Source organism: Nicotiana tabacum, chromosome 11 (genome assembly GCF_000715075.1).
Source record: "Nicotiana tabacum cultivar K326 chromosome 11, ASM71507v2, whole genome shotgun sequence".
Classification (NCBI taxonomy): Eukaryota; Viridiplantae; Streptophyta; class Magnoliopsida; order Solanales; family Solanaceae; genus Nicotiana; species Nicotiana tabacum.
Window position 1 is genome coordinate 63,284,437 of NC_134090.1, and position 18,223 is coordinate 63,302,659.

The 18,223-nt window shown below is 35.9% G+C and overlaps 1 protein-coding gene across 2 annotated transcripts in view; it reads right to left on the reverse strand.

Annotated features, from left to right (window-relative positions):
• The window catches only part of LOC107798395 (protein ILITYHIA), a 41,857-nt gene extending 24,393 nt beyond the window's left edge, over positions 1-17,464 (reverse strand). The window contains exons 1-17 of one of the 2 annotated variants that reach the window (XM_016621373.2): positions 17,098-17,464; positions 14,142-14,518; positions 13,922-14,053; positions 13,411-13,792; positions 13,171-13,317; positions 12,740-13,051; positions 12,495-12,568; positions 11,878-11,954; positions 11,712-11,748; positions 11,456-11,622; positions 4,845-5,028; positions 3,652-3,729; positions 2,989-3,108; positions 2,844-2,903; positions 1,451-1,576; positions 1,263-1,362; positions 987-1,165 (exon numbers count right to left, since the gene is read on the reverse strand). In XM_016621373.2, the coding sequence (XP_016476859.1) occupies positions 987-1,165; positions 1,263-1,362; positions 1,451-1,576; positions 2,844-2,903; positions 2,989-3,108; positions 3,652-3,729; positions 4,845-5,028; positions 11,456-11,622; positions 11,712-11,748; positions 11,878-11,954; positions 12,495-12,568; positions 12,740-13,051; positions 13,171-13,317; positions 13,411-13,792; positions 13,922-14,053; positions 14,142-14,518; positions 17,098-17,212 (2,667 nt within the window). In that variant the 5' untranslated portion in view covers positions 17,213-17,464. Of the gene's footprint in view, positions 1-986; positions 1,166-1,262; positions 1,363-1,450; positions 1,577-2,843; positions 2,904-2,988; positions 3,109-3,651; positions 3,730-4,844; positions 5,074-11,455; positions 11,623-11,711; positions 11,749-11,877; positions 11,955-12,494; positions 12,569-12,739; positions 13,052-13,170; positions 13,318-13,410; positions 13,793-13,921; positions 14,054-14,141; positions 14,519-17,097 lie in introns of both variants that reach the window. The other variant, XM_016621372.2, reaches the window with a different exon arrangement.
• Between the last annotated feature and the right edge of the window lie 759 nt (positions 17,465-18,223).

The window sequence follows — 18,223 nt, forward strand, 5'->3', positions numbered from 1 at the left end:
TCGTGGTGGACTGGTGGTAACTTTTGTATTCCATCAAAATTGTAGCTCTTGAGATTATAGCATTGCCCATTTCAAGTTTAGCATATTAATAAGCATATCCCAGAGTTTAGCTCTCACCTTGCACTGCACGAATATGCCGCAGTTACTTCCATCTCTCTTTAGCATGGATAGAACTAACTGGGTTGTAGCCTCTCTTTTGCAAGTTGTCTTGCAAGCATGATTGCTTTATGCAGCTTAACTATGTACAGTTTTGCATATTTTAAATGCAAGAATAATATTTCACTTGTCTAATTGGCCCATATGTTCATTAATATTAAATAAATCAAGCAATATCAGGTAGGTGTTCAACCACCAGCTGGAAATATGACAATTGATGTTTTTATCGAGGGCCATCAAAATCTAACATGTCTGAAGTCTGAACTTCAAAGTATGCCACAATAGGTTAAGAAAGAGTTGGTGCTTTTCTGAGAAAAATCCACCCTCCTTAGAGCTCTGAGAAAATTCAACTTTAGAGACAAACCAAACTTAGCTCTACTTGCACTTGTAGTACAGATTTCCTCAAAGACCCACTTGTGGTCCTCTTTGCTGACCGACCAGCGCAAGCGTTTTCTTCTTTAACTAACCGACAGAAAGTTGCATCAAACTGTTACCATTTAGTAGCAACATTTTTGCACGACATAAAAGGAACAATGAAAAGATACTCTAAGATGCACATTCCTCATTATATGATTTACCATAATAATAATAAGACCAGCAGAAATCATAATCCAAATATTCCCCTCTGGACAGTCACAGACTCATAGTGATCGAACTGGAGAGAATAGTTGAAATTTCCACACCACTGATATTTCTTACATTCTTCCTTAGAAACATAGGCCTTTATCTTATGGATGGGGGTTTGGTTGAGTAGAATATATATTAGATGATACCTTCTTAATGTACAGACGATATTATGTTGGATAGCAGAGAGCATAGAGCACACTAACCAAGGAAGGTAACTGACTGTGAGTGAAAACAGGATTAGCTATGGCCATTTCTCCCAGAGCTTTCAACATTGAAGAAAGATTCTCTTTTACAACCATGACCTTTTCACGTATACATGCTTCCTCCCTTAGCTGCACCTCCCGTGCCTCTTCCTTTGCACTTTTTCCCTTATCTTTATTATCTAAAAGAAATAAAATATCACAATGGAATAGATGATTAACAAAAATATCTACAATTAAAATAAGTTCAACAGAAACAGAAAATATCAAAAAAGGTACCAGCTTTCTTTGATGATTTTCCACCATCTTTTTTCGCCACTCCAGTAACCTCTTTGCTAGAGGGCTCACGCCTTACAGTATGATTAGAATTCATTTGGTCCTGTATGCAAAAGAAATCTCTTCCTTAAGAGAAGTAAATAAAGAAGATATTTAATTCTGGACTTGGGAAAGATAGATTGTATGCTCACAGGGCCATCACTATTATCATAAAGCCTAAAACGGCCTTTTGGTTGTTTTGTGTTCTTAGTTGCAACAGATTCAGCAATGTAAACACCTTGTTCAGTAGAAAGCAACCCTTCGGGAGTTTGAAAAATCTAAATGCAAGAAGCAAAATCAGAAGATTAGTCAGTAAATAGCTATTAAGAAAATAAAAACAACCGGTGAAACAAAGCCAAAATAGGATATAAATCAAATAAACGGCTAATGACTTTAAGCACACTTATTAGGAAGCAAGAAAACAATAGCTCTATACGATATCGGAGAGAATAATGTGTTTCAAAAAATATTTGAAAATTCGGTAACTTACAACCCCTTCCCCTCCTGCTCCACCGAAATACTCAAGATAAATGAAAAAGAAAAAAGATAGAAAAGAGGAGCCATAGAGTTGGGTGATTTGAATCTGAGATATGACCACTGACATTCGGCTGTCAGCACTATAATAATAATAGTTAGCATTAAAACCTCTGCTAGAAAATCTAGCAGGCAAAACATAAGCTTCTTTGATAGGATCTCAGAGGTAAGTTTTCCAAAGGCCAAGAGTTCAGGTCAGTTAGAGGTCATTGCTTCACCAGCATATTTTCATGGGCAGTAATTCCTCAGGCTTTAATCTATAGGGTAAAAGAAATTTTAATGTCTCTTGCACAGGCCTGATTCAAATGATTAGGAACATGGTTTAACAATCGGACTTTACTGTTTCCAAAAGAAATATCCTGAGCCGTTTATGATAAATAATTAGCAAATTTGTTTTCATTAGTATCTATATAAAAGTCTGTGACTTGCAGATAAAAGAGCATCAACAGGCTTATTAGTCCTACAATATCTGATTAATGACAAGATGTTTATTTGCAGCTAATTGAGCTGGTTGGGCAGGATAAGAAGATTAGGCATGTAACAAAGTATAATCAAAGAAAAAAAGTTACAACCTGAAACACAAAATTAACTAAAATATAGCAAATAAGCTACAAGCAAACCCCTTGAGCGGACTAAAAGAGCTTGTCAATCCAGGCTGTGGAAAAGTATCAGCATTAATTTGGGGGGGGGGGGGGGGGGTTTACAAGATCACAAGTTCAGAGGACCCATATAATGTCTCTACCTCTCTCTCTCTCTCGCCAAAGTTCTCATACAATTGACATGTACTAAAACTTGAACATGCTTAAATGCCAGACATAAGATACAAAGATAACATACCTAAATACAGATCAAGTAACTTGCACTAAATTGCACACATACTCATTATACGGTGTATACAAGCATAAGAGTGTTAACTATCAGATACATCACCATGATATGATCCATAAAATTCTAAAGATCATGAGTTGCAATCATCATCGAATCTAGCAACAGGAAAAGTAATGATATTACCTGAATGTCATTTTCAGATAACATATCATGTGTGCTACGGTCTGGAAGATTGTTGAAGTGCTGGCAAGGAGAATTAAAGAATTTATAACCAGATTAAGCAATAACAAGTGACAAACAATAACTTCAACAAAACCATGCAAATAACCTTCTCAAACTCCGTGTAGGTTTCTTTAGGTAACATGGACATCAAAGTTGATAAGGAGTTTATTGCTGCCTCTTGCTCAAAATGATTACCACTCAGCAGACCCGTCGATCCCAACAAACCCTGAAAGTTAAAATTATGGGATAAGTTACTGACCGTATGTCAATGAGGGATGATTCCCAGTTGAAATAACATTCTGTTTGGCTCCAGGAAGGAGAGAGAAATGTGAAAGGGAGTACTCATTTACTTCATTTACGCGACTATTGATGATTTATTTTTAGTTGTTTGATGCATTTGATAGGAAGTAAAAGTGCTTCAACCTTCCCACCCAGTTATGGAAGGATTAAAAAGCTGGCATGGAGGGCTTGGATATTCCTACACTTTAACGTCCTCTCGCTCTCACTTCCTTACCAAGCAAGAGAAGCAGCCCATAGCCTCTACTTTTACTTCCCCTCGTCCAATTCCATTTGAAGTTATTAGGCAATAAAAGAGGGGAGAGAAAGAGGTAAGCATGATTTTGACATGATGCAGGACAATGTGTATAAACAATATTATTTTCCAAAACTTTCCATCTCAGCATTCCTCAATGATATGTAGATCTTTCTAAAGACAGCAATGTTCTTCCACAAAAATAAGGAAAATAACAGCAAAGAAGTTGCAGTTCACCTTGCACAAGCCAACCACATTAGTTGTGACAAGACCAATGACATCAATACCATGTTTTAGCAAACATTTTTGCACCCTCTGACAAAACAAAAACAAAAGAGGTTTAGACAAGTGATTAAGTGAAATATGCCTAAGATAATTGCTCAACTAGAAGGAAAGTTAGAAATTAAAGGATACAAAAGAGGCGGAAAAAGAATAAGTTCATCTAAACAAAACCTGGTAAGGCCAAACACTATGCAAGAAAAACCCCTCATACAATTGTCTGGTAAAATACCTCACTTATTATATTCATAAGAAGTTCCAACTATGTGTGGCAAACAAACATGTGTGGCAACGAGAAAAGCTAAAAGTAAACTTTTAACTATATGTTTCAAAGGACAAGACACTTTCACGTTACCATTCTCGTCAACTTTCCTGATAAGCTGTATTTTAAACAGTTTAGATGATTAGGATAATCTTCATAAACTTCGAAAAGATACAACTGTAGTGGTACATATGGCAAACCTTATATACTTTTCAGCAATATTTAGCTAAAAGCATTAAAACCTCCTAAAGTATGATTATCAAAAGTATTACAGAAACATAGAGTCAAGAGTGTTGTCTGTTGACATTACAACTATTAACTAATTGATTATCAGAGATTCTAGTGGATTTAATCGCCCTACTTGTTATCACTGTTAAGAGCAAAGTGCTAAATTTCTAAACGGTACACACCAAAGTATGTGCTCTCGAATTTGTGCAATTGTTAAGAAAGTTGTGTCATCGTTGGTAAATGAATTAAATCCTATCTATATATTAATATTTTATCCTTTGGGCTCATCCAGCCAGGGTGAGGAAATGTTTGTAGTGATTGAGGATGAGAGAAAGTTAGATCATATAAGTTCATAGAAACAGGGATATGACCAGGTTTTAGATATTGTTTAGTATTTTGTAGATTAATGTTACAGTGAGTACTTTTATGACATTGCTTCTTTTCCCACAGCTACTCTTCCTCCTTGCTTCCCAAACCAGAAAAAAATTACAGAAAAAAAAAGGAAGAATTAAAAGGAAATATTAACTCATTTTAGGATGCATCAGGTAAAGAGCAGCTTAATATTTCTTTTTTTTTTTCTTTTTCTTCTTTGGAGGTGTCAAAGAGAAATCTAATCTAATCAACAGATATTGAGAAGGATCGAGCAAGAGTAGTACATTACCCTCCACACAGAATTTCTTTTAGCTGTGCCAATTAGGCATGGATGATGCGAGCAAAAAACAACTTGCAAACACGCACTTGGTGCAGCAGCCAAAGTAGCAGACGACATTACAATCAAAGCCTTGATCATAACCTCAACAGATGGAACAAATGGAACTTGAGCATCCAATAAATTTTCATTTTCGCTGCAAGCAAACCATTGGTCCGATGTTTTTTGAAACAGAAGAGATCTTTAAGTACATGAACACGAAAAAGTTAGATATATCATTGCTAATTAAAGTATGCTTCAGTTTATGCTAATAATCACATATTAAAGACCCAAAGGATAATTCACGATCAATATTACAACAAGCATACTGAGTAGAGCACAAAAGGTATTTGGACTTTAAGTGCAAAGCTTAATTAAAGCGCACTTGTATGCAGAATAAAGGGAAAAAATATATGCATTGAAAAAAAAAACAAGAAAAGATTACTCATAAACCACAAAAGACAGGTAAGAAATCAAATGAAATATATATTGTAAAACCATTAAAAAAAGAGCAGAGACTAATAGGAGGTGCCGGTGTACTAGTTAAGAGAACGCTATTTTTCCCCAAGGCATTGGCCGAACGGTAAGAATTCAGCTCATGATGTGTGGGTTAGGGCACATCACATTCAAACCTTGCCGTTGACAAAAGCTTGGTATTAAAGTGAAAAAGGTTAGAGAGGAGGGCCCATCATACACCTAGTCTAGAACTGTGTGCAACTAGCTCTCGGAGATTTCTCGGTTATAAAAAATTACCAACTGCATAGACTATCTTAAATTTTATTGCAGTTATTATTTTCTACAAATTCAGATTCAGTGACTAGCTCTTTTTTCCTTGATAGAAGATTTAGAAGCTAGCTTTCTTATAAATTAAAATTTTCATACTCCCTAAAGATTGTTTTAGTTTGACGTGGCACAAACTTTAATAAGAAGGGAAGACTTTTGAGATATGTGATCTTAAATAAGCCATAGCATTTGTGTGGCTGTAAAACTTTTGAAACTTGTGGTCTGAAACCTGCCATAGCATTTGTGTGGCTATAAATGATTCTTATTAAGGAAATATTGAAAGGTGTCAATCTTTTTGAAACAGACTAATAAGGAAATAATGTCAATCTTTTTGAAATAGAGGAAATAATTTATTATCCCTACGCTAGATATTTTAATCCATCCATAGTGTTTTATTTACACTAATATTTTATTTTGTTGGCTATATGTATTGGTTACTGCTGCCTTTTTTCAAGTCAGAGGCTGTGAGCATCATAAAGTAACCTAAAATTTTGCAAAGAAGTTATTGGTTGGGTAGTTTTGCGGATGTGCACAGCTTAGCGCTTTGGCATCTTCACTGAAGCACATTAAAAGTGACACATTGCACCTGTACTTTGCTTCAAGCCGCATTTGACACTACCCGCAATAGGTCTAAATCATTCTCTTTTGTGTATAAAGATTTTTTATTCCTTATTGCAACACATTTGAACTCTCTTATTAACATACGATTGATATTTCTCTCCTTCCACAAGACCCACATGGGTGCTAATGGTGCAGCATCTGATGCTCTCTGACTTCACCTCCTTCTGAAAGTCCAACTAGATGAATGCTTCCTTTAATGTGCCCAGCATTGTCACTGCGGCTGGAACCATCTCAGCATCTCAGACACACGAGTTACCACCTGTAATGTAGGAGAAGTGTTTCACACCTTCATCTCAACATTTGCACATAAAGCACCAAATAACATATTTAATCCTCTTTTTTCACAAATTCTCAACTGTCAGGTTAGTCCCCCTCACAGCTAATCAAGTAAACAAATACACCTTCTTTCTTGCTCTAGGAATAAACCGATAAGTCCAAAAAAATCGATTCTTTTCTCACCAAAGCTTATGATAGTATGACTTAAATGAAAAAAATTCATCGCTTCCCATTCCCCATCTCCATAAAGTTCTGACTAATATATATTTGATATACTTGTAAAGCAATTCAACCAAGCCTAGGAATTCAACTACTTCTCAATCTTGAAGATTCCTCCAAATACTTATATCCCAATGAACTCATCCCACCCGCCCCCCTCCAAAATCCAAATGTGTCATATTGTTGACTCCTTCAAGCTGGAGATAATGTCAGGAATGTCTCTTAAGGTCTCTTCTCCACACCACATGTGACTCCAAAAGCTTATCTACTTCCATCTCCCACTCTGAAAGTTATATTGCGGATGAAGTCTTCCCATCCTTTCATAATATTCCTCCAAACTCCACCCCCAAATGAAAGTGTCATAAAAGACTAGAAAACTAAAACCAACGGATCATCATACTTTACATCTCCAAATTTAAACTTCATTCAGCCATACTTTCACATTACCATCCAAAACTACTCAAGCTCTCCATTTTTCGGGAAGCATCTTCATAAAACTTTGTATTCTCCTCAACCTTCCCATTCTTTATAGCATGCACTCCACACGTAGTCTCCTTCCCTTCAAGATGAACTAAGCGGACACATATTTGGACAGCCCTAAAGGAATTTGGATATTTAATTTGATAGGTAAGCTTTTTCTTCAATTTCAAATATGCTTTTGTGTTGAAAATACAAGACAAATGACAACAAGTATGTGTAAAACCTCCAAAATGTTTAACACAGGAAAACCTAAATGGTGTTTTAGTTGGATCACCCTAAATGGTGCATGTTTAACACAGGATAACCTTATCAGGGGGAGCTTTCAGCTAGCCAACAGATGTAACATGTGCCTTAGCAATTCAGAATCTATCAACCACTTATTTCTTCAGTGCCTAGCTGCAGCTAATATTTGGAATATGTTTGTGTCACTCTTATGGCTGTAATGGCTTATACCAGGCAATATCCGAGAGGCCTTTGTGAGCTGGAGCTCATGAAAAGTTAGGAAGTCCATCAAAAGGAACTGGGCATTGGTTCCTGCTTGCATTTTATGGTGCATATGGACAGAAAGGAACCAAAGATGTTTTGACGGCATCTCAACTCCCACCCGTACTCTCAAGGCTAGACGTTTGGTTTTGGTTTAACCACTCTTGTATTTAGTATTGATGCTTTAGTGGAATTCATCAGCTCACTAGTTTTGTGATAGTATTTTTTGTCTTTTTTTTAGCTGAGAATTTCTCTCTTTTGTAATCTTTGCATCTTCTTGATGCCTAATGATATATCACTTATTTCAGCTAAAAACATCCAACAACATACCGAGCGTACAAGGAAATTCATCTACACCAAAAGTTAACAGGAAAAGAAGAGTCTTGACATTTAATACTTGAGTTCTTAATTCTTATGATCTCGTCTCTCTCCATACTAGCACAAGAATGCATAAAAGAGCAATCTTCCATAACCTTTTTCTTCTAGTATCCAATTTGTAGGGTTTTTTATGTAGTATCCAATTGGCAAAATACATAAGTTACCACCTTACCTATGGACCAAATTCCTGTTACACACTTTTTGCGGACAAAATAACTTTACACACTCGGCCTTTTCAGAGTATGTCTAATACACACTACTTTTATATTTAAGCATCTCAGAAAAAGTGAGGCATGTCACACACCAATAATATAGTGCCACGTGTCATTAATTTTAAAATAAAATAAATTAAATTAATGTAAAATTACATAGATACCCCTCAACTATTCTCCTTCCATCTCTTTCTCTTCTCCACCAAATTTCCATTGACGCCGACCACCATAAAAACATCCACAATTATCACCTTCCGATTACAAAGCAAAATCAGGAACGCAAGTACATTACACGACTTTGTGAGTCCACATTCAAATCGAACACAAGAAATAGGATGCAAAACTCAAAACTCCATTAAAATTGGTTATGGCGAAATCCATGGCTGCTCGATTCACTCTGATAAATTCATTCAAATCTCGGCTTCTTTTGGCTCATCTGATATCCCTCAACCACCAAATTAATATACTACCACATTAAATCTGTGTTCCTAAGTTGTTACTACTAAATTAAGATTCAAACCCAAATCTATAAAATTCTCTTACATAGATTCCTTTTAACTTTCTTAATCAATTTCTTCCAAAGCCTTTATATATTATTGTTATTCTTAAAACTGTGGACAGAAAAGATGGGGAAAAGGAGTAGGGAAGAAAACGAAAATGGGGAAAGGGGGAAAGGTCAGCAACGAACACATAGGGGAGGGGTTCTGGGGAAGAAGAACAGGGAGGGGGTGGGTAAAAAGTGAAGGGAAACAAAATATTTTTAAAAAAAAAGCAAAAATTAAAATTTTGACACGTGTCCTTTAAGTAAGAACTGGGACAAAATTCTTCTGTTTAACGCGCTTATAATTTTTGTTAAACACGTGCGTTGCCACATAGCAAGAGTAGTGTATATTAGACACACTCTGAAAAGGTTGTGTGTAATATTATTTTCGTCCACAAAAAAGTGTGTAACGGGGATTTGGTCCATAGGTAAGGTGGTAACTTATGTATTTTGCCTATCCAATTTGTAGGTCTTCTAACTTTTACATCCTCTCCCAAATTTTGCACAAGAAATAACAACTAACAACAAAGTCGATGCCCACGTTGCACCACGTAAGGATTTTCTTGGGTGCCTTCCGTCTCCATGTCGACATCGACATTAGTCTCAGATCACCTAAAATCATGACTTCACAGTATGATATTTTGATGATGAACCCTCCATGTCATTTTACCAACTTTCCCAAATATTTTACAAGTATATACTTCCGCTAGAATTCACTTCGCTTCTTCAATCTCCCAAACCACTATGCTTCTTCTAATGCATGCTCCATGCATAGTATCCTTCATCCCTTTTAAGAATTTTTGCAACTGTGAACTGTTTTGCAAATGTTATGGGAGAAAGGTGGGAAATCTCATCTTTAGAGCATATCGCCACACCAAAATCGAGCCAAAACCAAACTTGTTTCCCATTCCCCACCAAGAATACTATAATTCTTAAAGAATATATTCTATTACATAATCCCTTTTCATGGAGTTGCATCATACGGTGACATCTCTTGTCTAAGAACCCCCTATATTGTTTACATTTTACAACATACTTCAGCTTAATTGCTTTCCTCCATGAGACTTTTTCCTTCTGTGAGACTTTTTCCTCCTATAGAAGTCACCATAACTAATCCTACAAGTGCTCAATTAAATGTGGTTCATCTTTGGATGCCAGTACTCTATTCCAGAGTCCAGAATAGTGTCATAACCAATTCCCGGCTCACTAAGCAGATCGTTTGTAACCATTCAATCCATCCAATAATAAGTCCCTCATAAGTTTTGTAAGAATATTATTAAAAGCCATGTGAACCAAGAGGTTCTCACTGAAGGAGAAACCACACGCCATAAAGAAATATGTGCTTCAAATGATAATGCGCAATTAAACCCAACGAAAAGCAGTTCATTCGTTCAATTTCAACTTTGAGGAACAGGGTTAATATTGGCATTATTGTATTGTTTTTTATAAAGTATCGGCATTATTGTATATTGGATGCTGAAATTAATTCTTCTAGTTGCATGTTGATTATTATAGTACTATTTTGTTAATTTTTTGACAAGGTAAGTAATTTTATTAATGGAAGGAAAAACCACATATATAAGTCATAACCAAATAGCAGAGAACCTACACCAAAAACTATATGTACAGTATTTTTTTAATTTGATAAATTGTGTGCTTCACTTCTCACTTTTCAATTCAAGCCCATGAACCTAGCCAGTATTTTCTCACTTTGCGCTTCCTTGGTTTCAGCTGTCCTTATATTTTATAGAATAAAAATTTGATTATCTTCAACTAATGTTCTAATTATTTGTTTAAGTATTTTTTTGAAGTGGAGAAGGGTAGAGGAGCAAGCCCATTACCCACTGAGTTTCAAACTATCCGCCACTAATCATCGAGGATTTCTCAGTTATCACAGATATTATTGCTTGATTATTTTTAAAATGTGAAAACATAGTTTGTTCTAATTTAAATGACGTGTTCAAACATATAAGTATTATTTTTAAGGAAGTTAATTAATCTAACTAATAATCTCATTCCAAAAATTAGTCAAGTAAATCCTTAATAATAGCAATGCAATATCAATCTGAAACGAAGATATGAAATAGTAAAAGACAAGTATGAGGATAAATTTGATGGGTTCTTCATACTAGTATTGAACCCTTTAACCTAGTGGAAGATTTTGAAGCCAATTAGCATTTACTCAACCACCAAACTCAAGGAAGTCAAAAGTACACACATAATATGGTCATGTGCATGTGAAGTTGATCGAGCACAATTGAATACTGAAGCGTGACTTAGATATGTTACCTATAATTTTCAATCATGTTTTGTAGCTAAGATCTAGGCATCCTGGACCAAATCGGGTCATATGATCCACATTTCCTATAGAACATCTAACCTCGATAACCTCTATTTTTTCATGGCTACAATGCAAACAAGGTCCATTCTAAGACGTTGCGGGTTCCTTTTTCTTTTTTCTTTTTTTTTTTTTTTTTTTTGGAAATAGTAGGCAAAGTGGGTTCTTTTAACATCAATTTTCTTTTAAATCCCTTCATCTTTAGGTTCAAGGTGGAGAATGTGCAAGGTGTAAGTATGTGTAGAAAGTTCACCTCATCTTCATTTGAAGAACCTTTTCACCAACAACAGAGAGGTAACATGAAAATTCAACCATTAAAGTTTCAGATAACTGCGGGGTAGCAGAAAGTATCCTCCTCGTAGATTTATAAGCTACTCTCCGGATATCCCAACTTGGATGGCATTGTAAAAAGAGTATAAACTGTGAAAAATTAAGTACCAGTTAGAAATAAAAACAAATTCATAAAAGCATAATGACACCCAATTAGATAAACTGCCTCGCCAATTAACCTGCATTAATGTCTTAACTTCAAAAGTCTCCAATACCCTGCAGAAAACGGACATTCAACTTTGATCATGATACTTCCTGGCAACACTAAAAAAATATACACAGATAGCAAACTGAGAGTAGGAACCTTCTCAAAAGTAGGATTCCTATGTGCACCGTAAAACTAACCTTCGTGAATGATCTACCAGCATCACCTCAAAAAGGTCATGACAAGCCAAACAGTCCTCGGTTGATAATTTTGAGGCCTGGAAAGAGTGTAGAAGCAAGTTAAGAGAATCTTAATGAAATCAGAACACACACTTAAGGATTTCACATGCATCTGGTATCAATATATAGGTCCTCCTAAGAAGGCATAGAAGTATCTCTGTATACAATATTACACCTCATACACTGTTGCAAACTTCTTAAGATGTTTACGAGCTTAAACAACTTTAAAATGTCAGGGGGGGGGGGGAATAAACATCCCTGAACTGCCGGGCGATAAATGGTGGGGAAAAAAACACAAAATTTAAGACCTCCCAAGAAGAGCAGAAGTAAGAAAGAAGGCCGTTGAAATTTGAAGAGATGAAGCCTAGGAAAAGAGCATCAACTTCAAAGCCGAGAGTTTTACTTCATTAATTGTTTGGACTTTGGACTAAAAGAATGCCATGAGAAATTGCATATTCACTAACAATGCAGACAACCGCATATAAGTGGGCAACAGAGAGAATATCATCTTATGCTTCTCGTGTGCCAACTGAGAAAATAATCAATCAAGATGACCAAAAATAGTTCAGAATATTCACCAGAGGAATTGGCACAACTGACGGCTCATTCTGTGATACCAATGACCAAATTTTCTCCTTTATTATAGTCTCATCTAACAACAGCAGCAAAGGCAAATTAGAATGTGTAATAAACAAATATTCATATGAAAAGAAATTACTGAATTGTATCACAGAACCCAAAATCTAGGTCAGTAACCATTTTTTTCTTATCAATAGGTCATTAACCATTATTCATGCACCACAAAAGTGAAGTCCTAATACACCTGCTTTAACATCCACTGCAGCAAGTTTAGCCACACAGAGCAATGCATAAATCCCATCCAACCGTTGTGCTGCTTTTGTGTAACCAGATTTAACAAGTTGTATAAGAGCTGCCAGCAGAGAGGACATCTGTGGAAGAGCATCAGCATTTTGGCACATTGCTCGCAGGCAGCGAAGATGACCTCTTCTAAGTGCTTCCTTCTCTTTGAGCCCTGATGCAATGAGAGATATGACATCCGGCTGAATAGCATCAGCACATCGTGTGGTCCAAGCAGCCAAACAAGATAAACATGCAAGCTTGGCCTCTTCATTACCTGGATAAGCATAAAGAATATAACACAGATCTGTAAGCTAAAGAAGACATTGCGGAAAAAGGAAGTGTGTAAGAGAAGCTAGGCACACACATCAACGAGATAAAGATTCCAAAACGTACCATCATCCTTGTAACAGGACAGAAGGAAATTACAAATAGTCTTTGACAAGCTGTTAAGGTGTTTTCCTTCTGGGGCATTTGATAATTCTTGCAGTGCATTTATCATGCCAACTCTCTGATAGGGAAATGTAAGCCTTCCTTCCGAACCTGTCAATATTCCAGATCCAGTAAATTGCTAGCTAATTAGTAAAACGCCATATTAATAAGTCAAAGAAAACATATAAAGTCAGAAGCACAAACCTCCAATAACCAATCTGACTGCATTAAACATCGCTTCTATAGCATCTGGACTGCTAGATTTTATGCTTAAACACCTTACGATGGATAACGCAGCAATCCTTCTAGCTTCATCTGCATGTCTCGCCTGTGTCAATAAAACTGAAAGAATCTCTACGGCATATTTACTCAAGTCGAGTTTGGAAGATTGCAAAAGGATTCCAACTGATTCCAAGACAAGCTCCGGATTTCGTTTCAACATCTTGACAGATGAGGGAATGACAGTGTTCTTAAAATCATCATGTGTCAAACGAGAAAATAATGGAATGAAAGCATCACTGAGGCCCTTTGGTGGTTTTTCTCTTGCATTTAGAACAGCTTTAACATACATCTCAAGAAAATTTTGCTGCAAGACAAAAACAACACAATATGTAAAGATAAAGCATAGAGGCCTAGGAGGATCCTAACATCTTTGGCCGTGCCATAACGTTTACATCACAAGAGGCATCATAGCTGCTTGAAAACCAGTTCATACCTTCCATTGATCAAATGAAGGTGGATTTGCACTTGAAAATTCTAGCATCAAGAGTATAAGCTCAGGACAATCCTTGTAAGTGATCCTTGAATCCCTTAGTTCCTCCATGAAAGTTTTGTAAATATCTGGTGCCTGAAAAAGAAACACGTTATAATGAAACTTAGGACCTCTAAAACCATGCTTCAATCAAGACCTGCAGATTAATCAAAAGAGATGAAACCTTTGAAAACAAAAAGAATAAGCTTTTTTTGCAGGTCTTTCTGACATGGGGCGATCCTTGCATGCCAATATGCAAGACTGATGCTTGTGCTTGCGCTAGTCGACAAACTGCGTTCTTTGATACAGAGGAAAACTGGCTATTAGTTAGGAGAAGACAAGACCAACTTAAGAGTCTGTGGCACCCTATATAGGATTGGAAGTTGAACTGTTTTTCCATGAATTGTACAAGGGTTCCAGCAAAAGCTTTCATAAAAGCAATTTCACCCAATGCTTTGATAATCACATCATCCACTGCGGCCCTTGATCCTCGATCATCATAAATAAATACTGTTTTGAAAACTACTTCTACCAACAGGGAAGCAATTTCAGTTGTCATCTCTGTAGAATTCAAAGCCAACAGTGAGCTTAACATAAAAATTACATCCTGAAATTAGAAAGAGTAAATATTTATTCAATTTATAATAGGAATACTTCACCAAAAGAACTTATAGAAATGCACCACAAAAGAGTGTTTACCCGCTACCCATTCAAAAACAAAAATGTTTACAACTTCTATCAAGAGTCGGATATGTCACATAAGCAACATTGCACTAACTCTACCATGTCCATATGTCAACCCTGTGCAATCAATAGTTATTACCAACAATTTGCTTTTAGAGGAGTGGCCTAACAACCTTTATACCCATTTCACCTTATGGTAGAGGAAAGACATATATTACCAGCACTCGTGTGATTTTATTCACTAATTTGAACATGTATGAGAGGGAATTGAAAATGCATACATAATGAATAAAACAACAAGACAGATTACTCTATCAGCCCAACCTCCAACCCCCACCACCCAACCAAAAGAAGGCTACAAAGATGATGTTAAACGAGGTAAAGTAAACAATTCTATCCTACAGCAAATTGTCTGATTTTCCATTGTAGAGTCTCTCGTTTCCTATCCCATAATGGTTGCTAGTTTATCATGCTATCATAACAAACATTGGCATAACCATCCCCTGATTCATTGAGTGACTCTTTTTTTCTGATTCGTTCAGTAACTCTTTGTTAATCTAATAAGAGTTGTATCGTCTAACTTCATTCAAAAATGAAACTTGAATGTCGATAGAATCAAATTCCAAAATCATTTTTATTTGATCATTCCATTCTTTCTACAGCTGAGGGTATATCGGAAACAACCTCTCTACCCTTTCAGGGTAGGGGTAAGGCTGCATACATCTTACCCTTCCCAAACCCCACTTGTGAAAAATCACTGGTTTGTTGTTGTTGTTGTTGTTGTATCTCTATTTGATCATTGTTTAGATTATGCTGAATTACAGTGTGGGTGCTGCAGTGAGTCATCTAGATGTCGGAAGTTTAAAGACTTGATTGAGGAATGCAATATCATCCGACAAAAGCCCCGGCAGAACTTGTTCAAATAATGATTCAGTTACAATTCAATTCTATGTAGAGATCTTAACAATGCATAACATGGAACAGATGTGAAAACAGAAATGCTAGTTTCTCAAGCATTCCCCTCTTCTATAACACCTGTAAGTTAAAGATGCTTCAAATGTCACATTGAAGGCTAAAGGGAACACATATATATACTTAAAATCTGCAATACAATGGTAACATAACCATATCCCATACTACTTACTGCATTAAGCTTCTTAAACCATGGTCTATTTTCCAAATGTCTCAACCCAAATCTAACGTAAAAGAGAATGCTATGACCCTTCCATCTAAATAATATGAGCAAATAATTAACCAGGGTGAGCAAATAACCAATCAAACCATCAAATGTACGCACCAAGCTGGCATTGGTGTCCCTTTTTTTCATCAATAATCTCAATTTTAATTAAGAGCCCGTTTGGACATAAGAATATTTCCCAATTTTAGCGTTTGGCCATAAAATTTTCAATTTTCACTTGAAGATGAATTTGGGAATTTTTCGAAAATTTGAAAAATTCCAAAAAGTTGTTTTTCAAAATTTTCACTCAGATCACTCACAAAATTAAAAAAACAACCCAAAATTTTATTCATGTCAAAACACAACTCTAATTTTCAAATACCATTTTCACTTGAAAAAAAAAATTCACTTCTTTTTGGAATTTTACAATTCTTATTTCCAAACGCCCACTAAATGTGCCTAACATAAAGCAACTTTCCCAAATATAGAAAACAGGTGCTTCCATCACACACCATTTGAATCCTTAGGGCTGCTAGAAACTGGTGATTCATTTACTTCACATGCATATAACTTTTCAATTGTGACCATGAGGGACAAAAGAAACGGCAGAGCATTCAGTCAACTGAGAACACTTTCTAACAGATTGTTGAAACCTTTTCCCTTAATATATTCTTATAGATGATTGGTTGTTCTTTGTAGGGATGCATATTTCAGTCTAAGGATTATCAGAGTTAGATGCCTCTTGTTCCAATATTCCCATTCAATTGTTGAACAATAGAACTTTTACTCAACAAAAAGAAGAAATATTAGCTTTCATAAACTATAAAAGCACTCCGGGGTGTGGCCTAGTGATCAATGAAGTGGATTGAGAACCATGGAGTCTCGGGTTTAAATTCGAGCCGAGGCAAAAATACTGGGTGATTTCTTTCCGTCTATTCAAGACTTGGTGGACAGAGCTAACAGGTATCACATGGATTTAGTCGAGGTGCACGCAAGCACGCCCAGATACCACGGTTATCAAAAAAATAACTATCAAACTACTTTGAAAATTTTGTGAAAGAACCATATCTTTCTCCTCTATGGAGTACACCTCTATGGAGAAATGTTCCCCATGGAAAATATTATACCTTGAGAGAACATTTTCCGGATTAATTTTCCAGTGTTTGATTATGTACAAAGCAATGGTGAAATTTAGAGCGTACGGGCAATGTTTTGATGATACTTTCAGATTGAAAATACTGTCTTACTTATTATAAAACATAAGAGAGAAAATGCTGACCAGAATTACTGAGAATATTAGGAATCTCATTTCGGAAAATCTGAATTCGGCGTTTGGTGGATGATGTTGAGATTGACGAAGCAATGGAATTTAATGATTCGACTGGACTCGCCATTTTGGAGCTGAGGCTGATTTCAGATTGAATCGTACGTGACGCAGTAGTCTCTCGCTCCGGCGATCCCCGAGAACGGCGGAGTTGGACGTAGTGGCGAGCTCAATATGACGGAAAATAGAGAGAGAAACTGTTAACGATGAAATTTTTGGAATAAGATTTTAGGGTTTCAAATGGCTGTCAAGTGTCAACAAAGATGGCTGCTAGTAGTTTCGTTGAAAAGTGTCCAGCAGGTAGGGGGGTATTTCCTGTGTCGTCCTTGTCCTTTTCTTTCTCCCTATTAATTTGATTTGATTGGAAATTATTTGATTGGATAATGAAAATCTGAAACTCAGTAGTAGTTTGCATAATAGTGTTTTTAAAATTCTTTTTCAAAATGGAATTAGCAACAAAAAAAAACAATTAGGGTCATTTGTTTCACATATTAGCTATGCAGTTATTATAGTACTGGTTATTATCCAAAAGTAATAACATACTGTGAATTAGGTATTAATATATAGAAATAATAATATAGAGACTGTTATACCTTGAATAGTAATGTATAATTATTGTGCGAGATCATTTAACTAGTATTAGGATATGCTTGTGTGCCCTATATTAATAAGTGCATAGTTTTTAAGAATTATATAGATAGTAATAAATAATATATTTAAGTTATAAATTAAAATTTTAGAAAGTGTAAGTTCCTAAAAATGATGAATATTGCTTCCATTTAGCTAACTCAATAAAGAAGAAATCTTGCCCTTTAGAAGTGTAACGACTCGACCGGTCGTTTTGAGCAATTGCACTTCGCTTGGTTGTTTGAGGGGATGAGCAGCTCCGTAGGAAGTATTATGACTTATGTGAATCGTCGGTTTTGGTTTCAAGTTATTCGGAATTGATTTGGAAGAATGATTCTCAACTAGAAGCTTTAAACTTGAAAGGTTTGACCAAGTTTTGACTTTTTAGAATTTGACTTCGGATTGGATTTATGATGGTTCTGTTAGCTCCATTGGGTGATTTGGACTTGGGAAC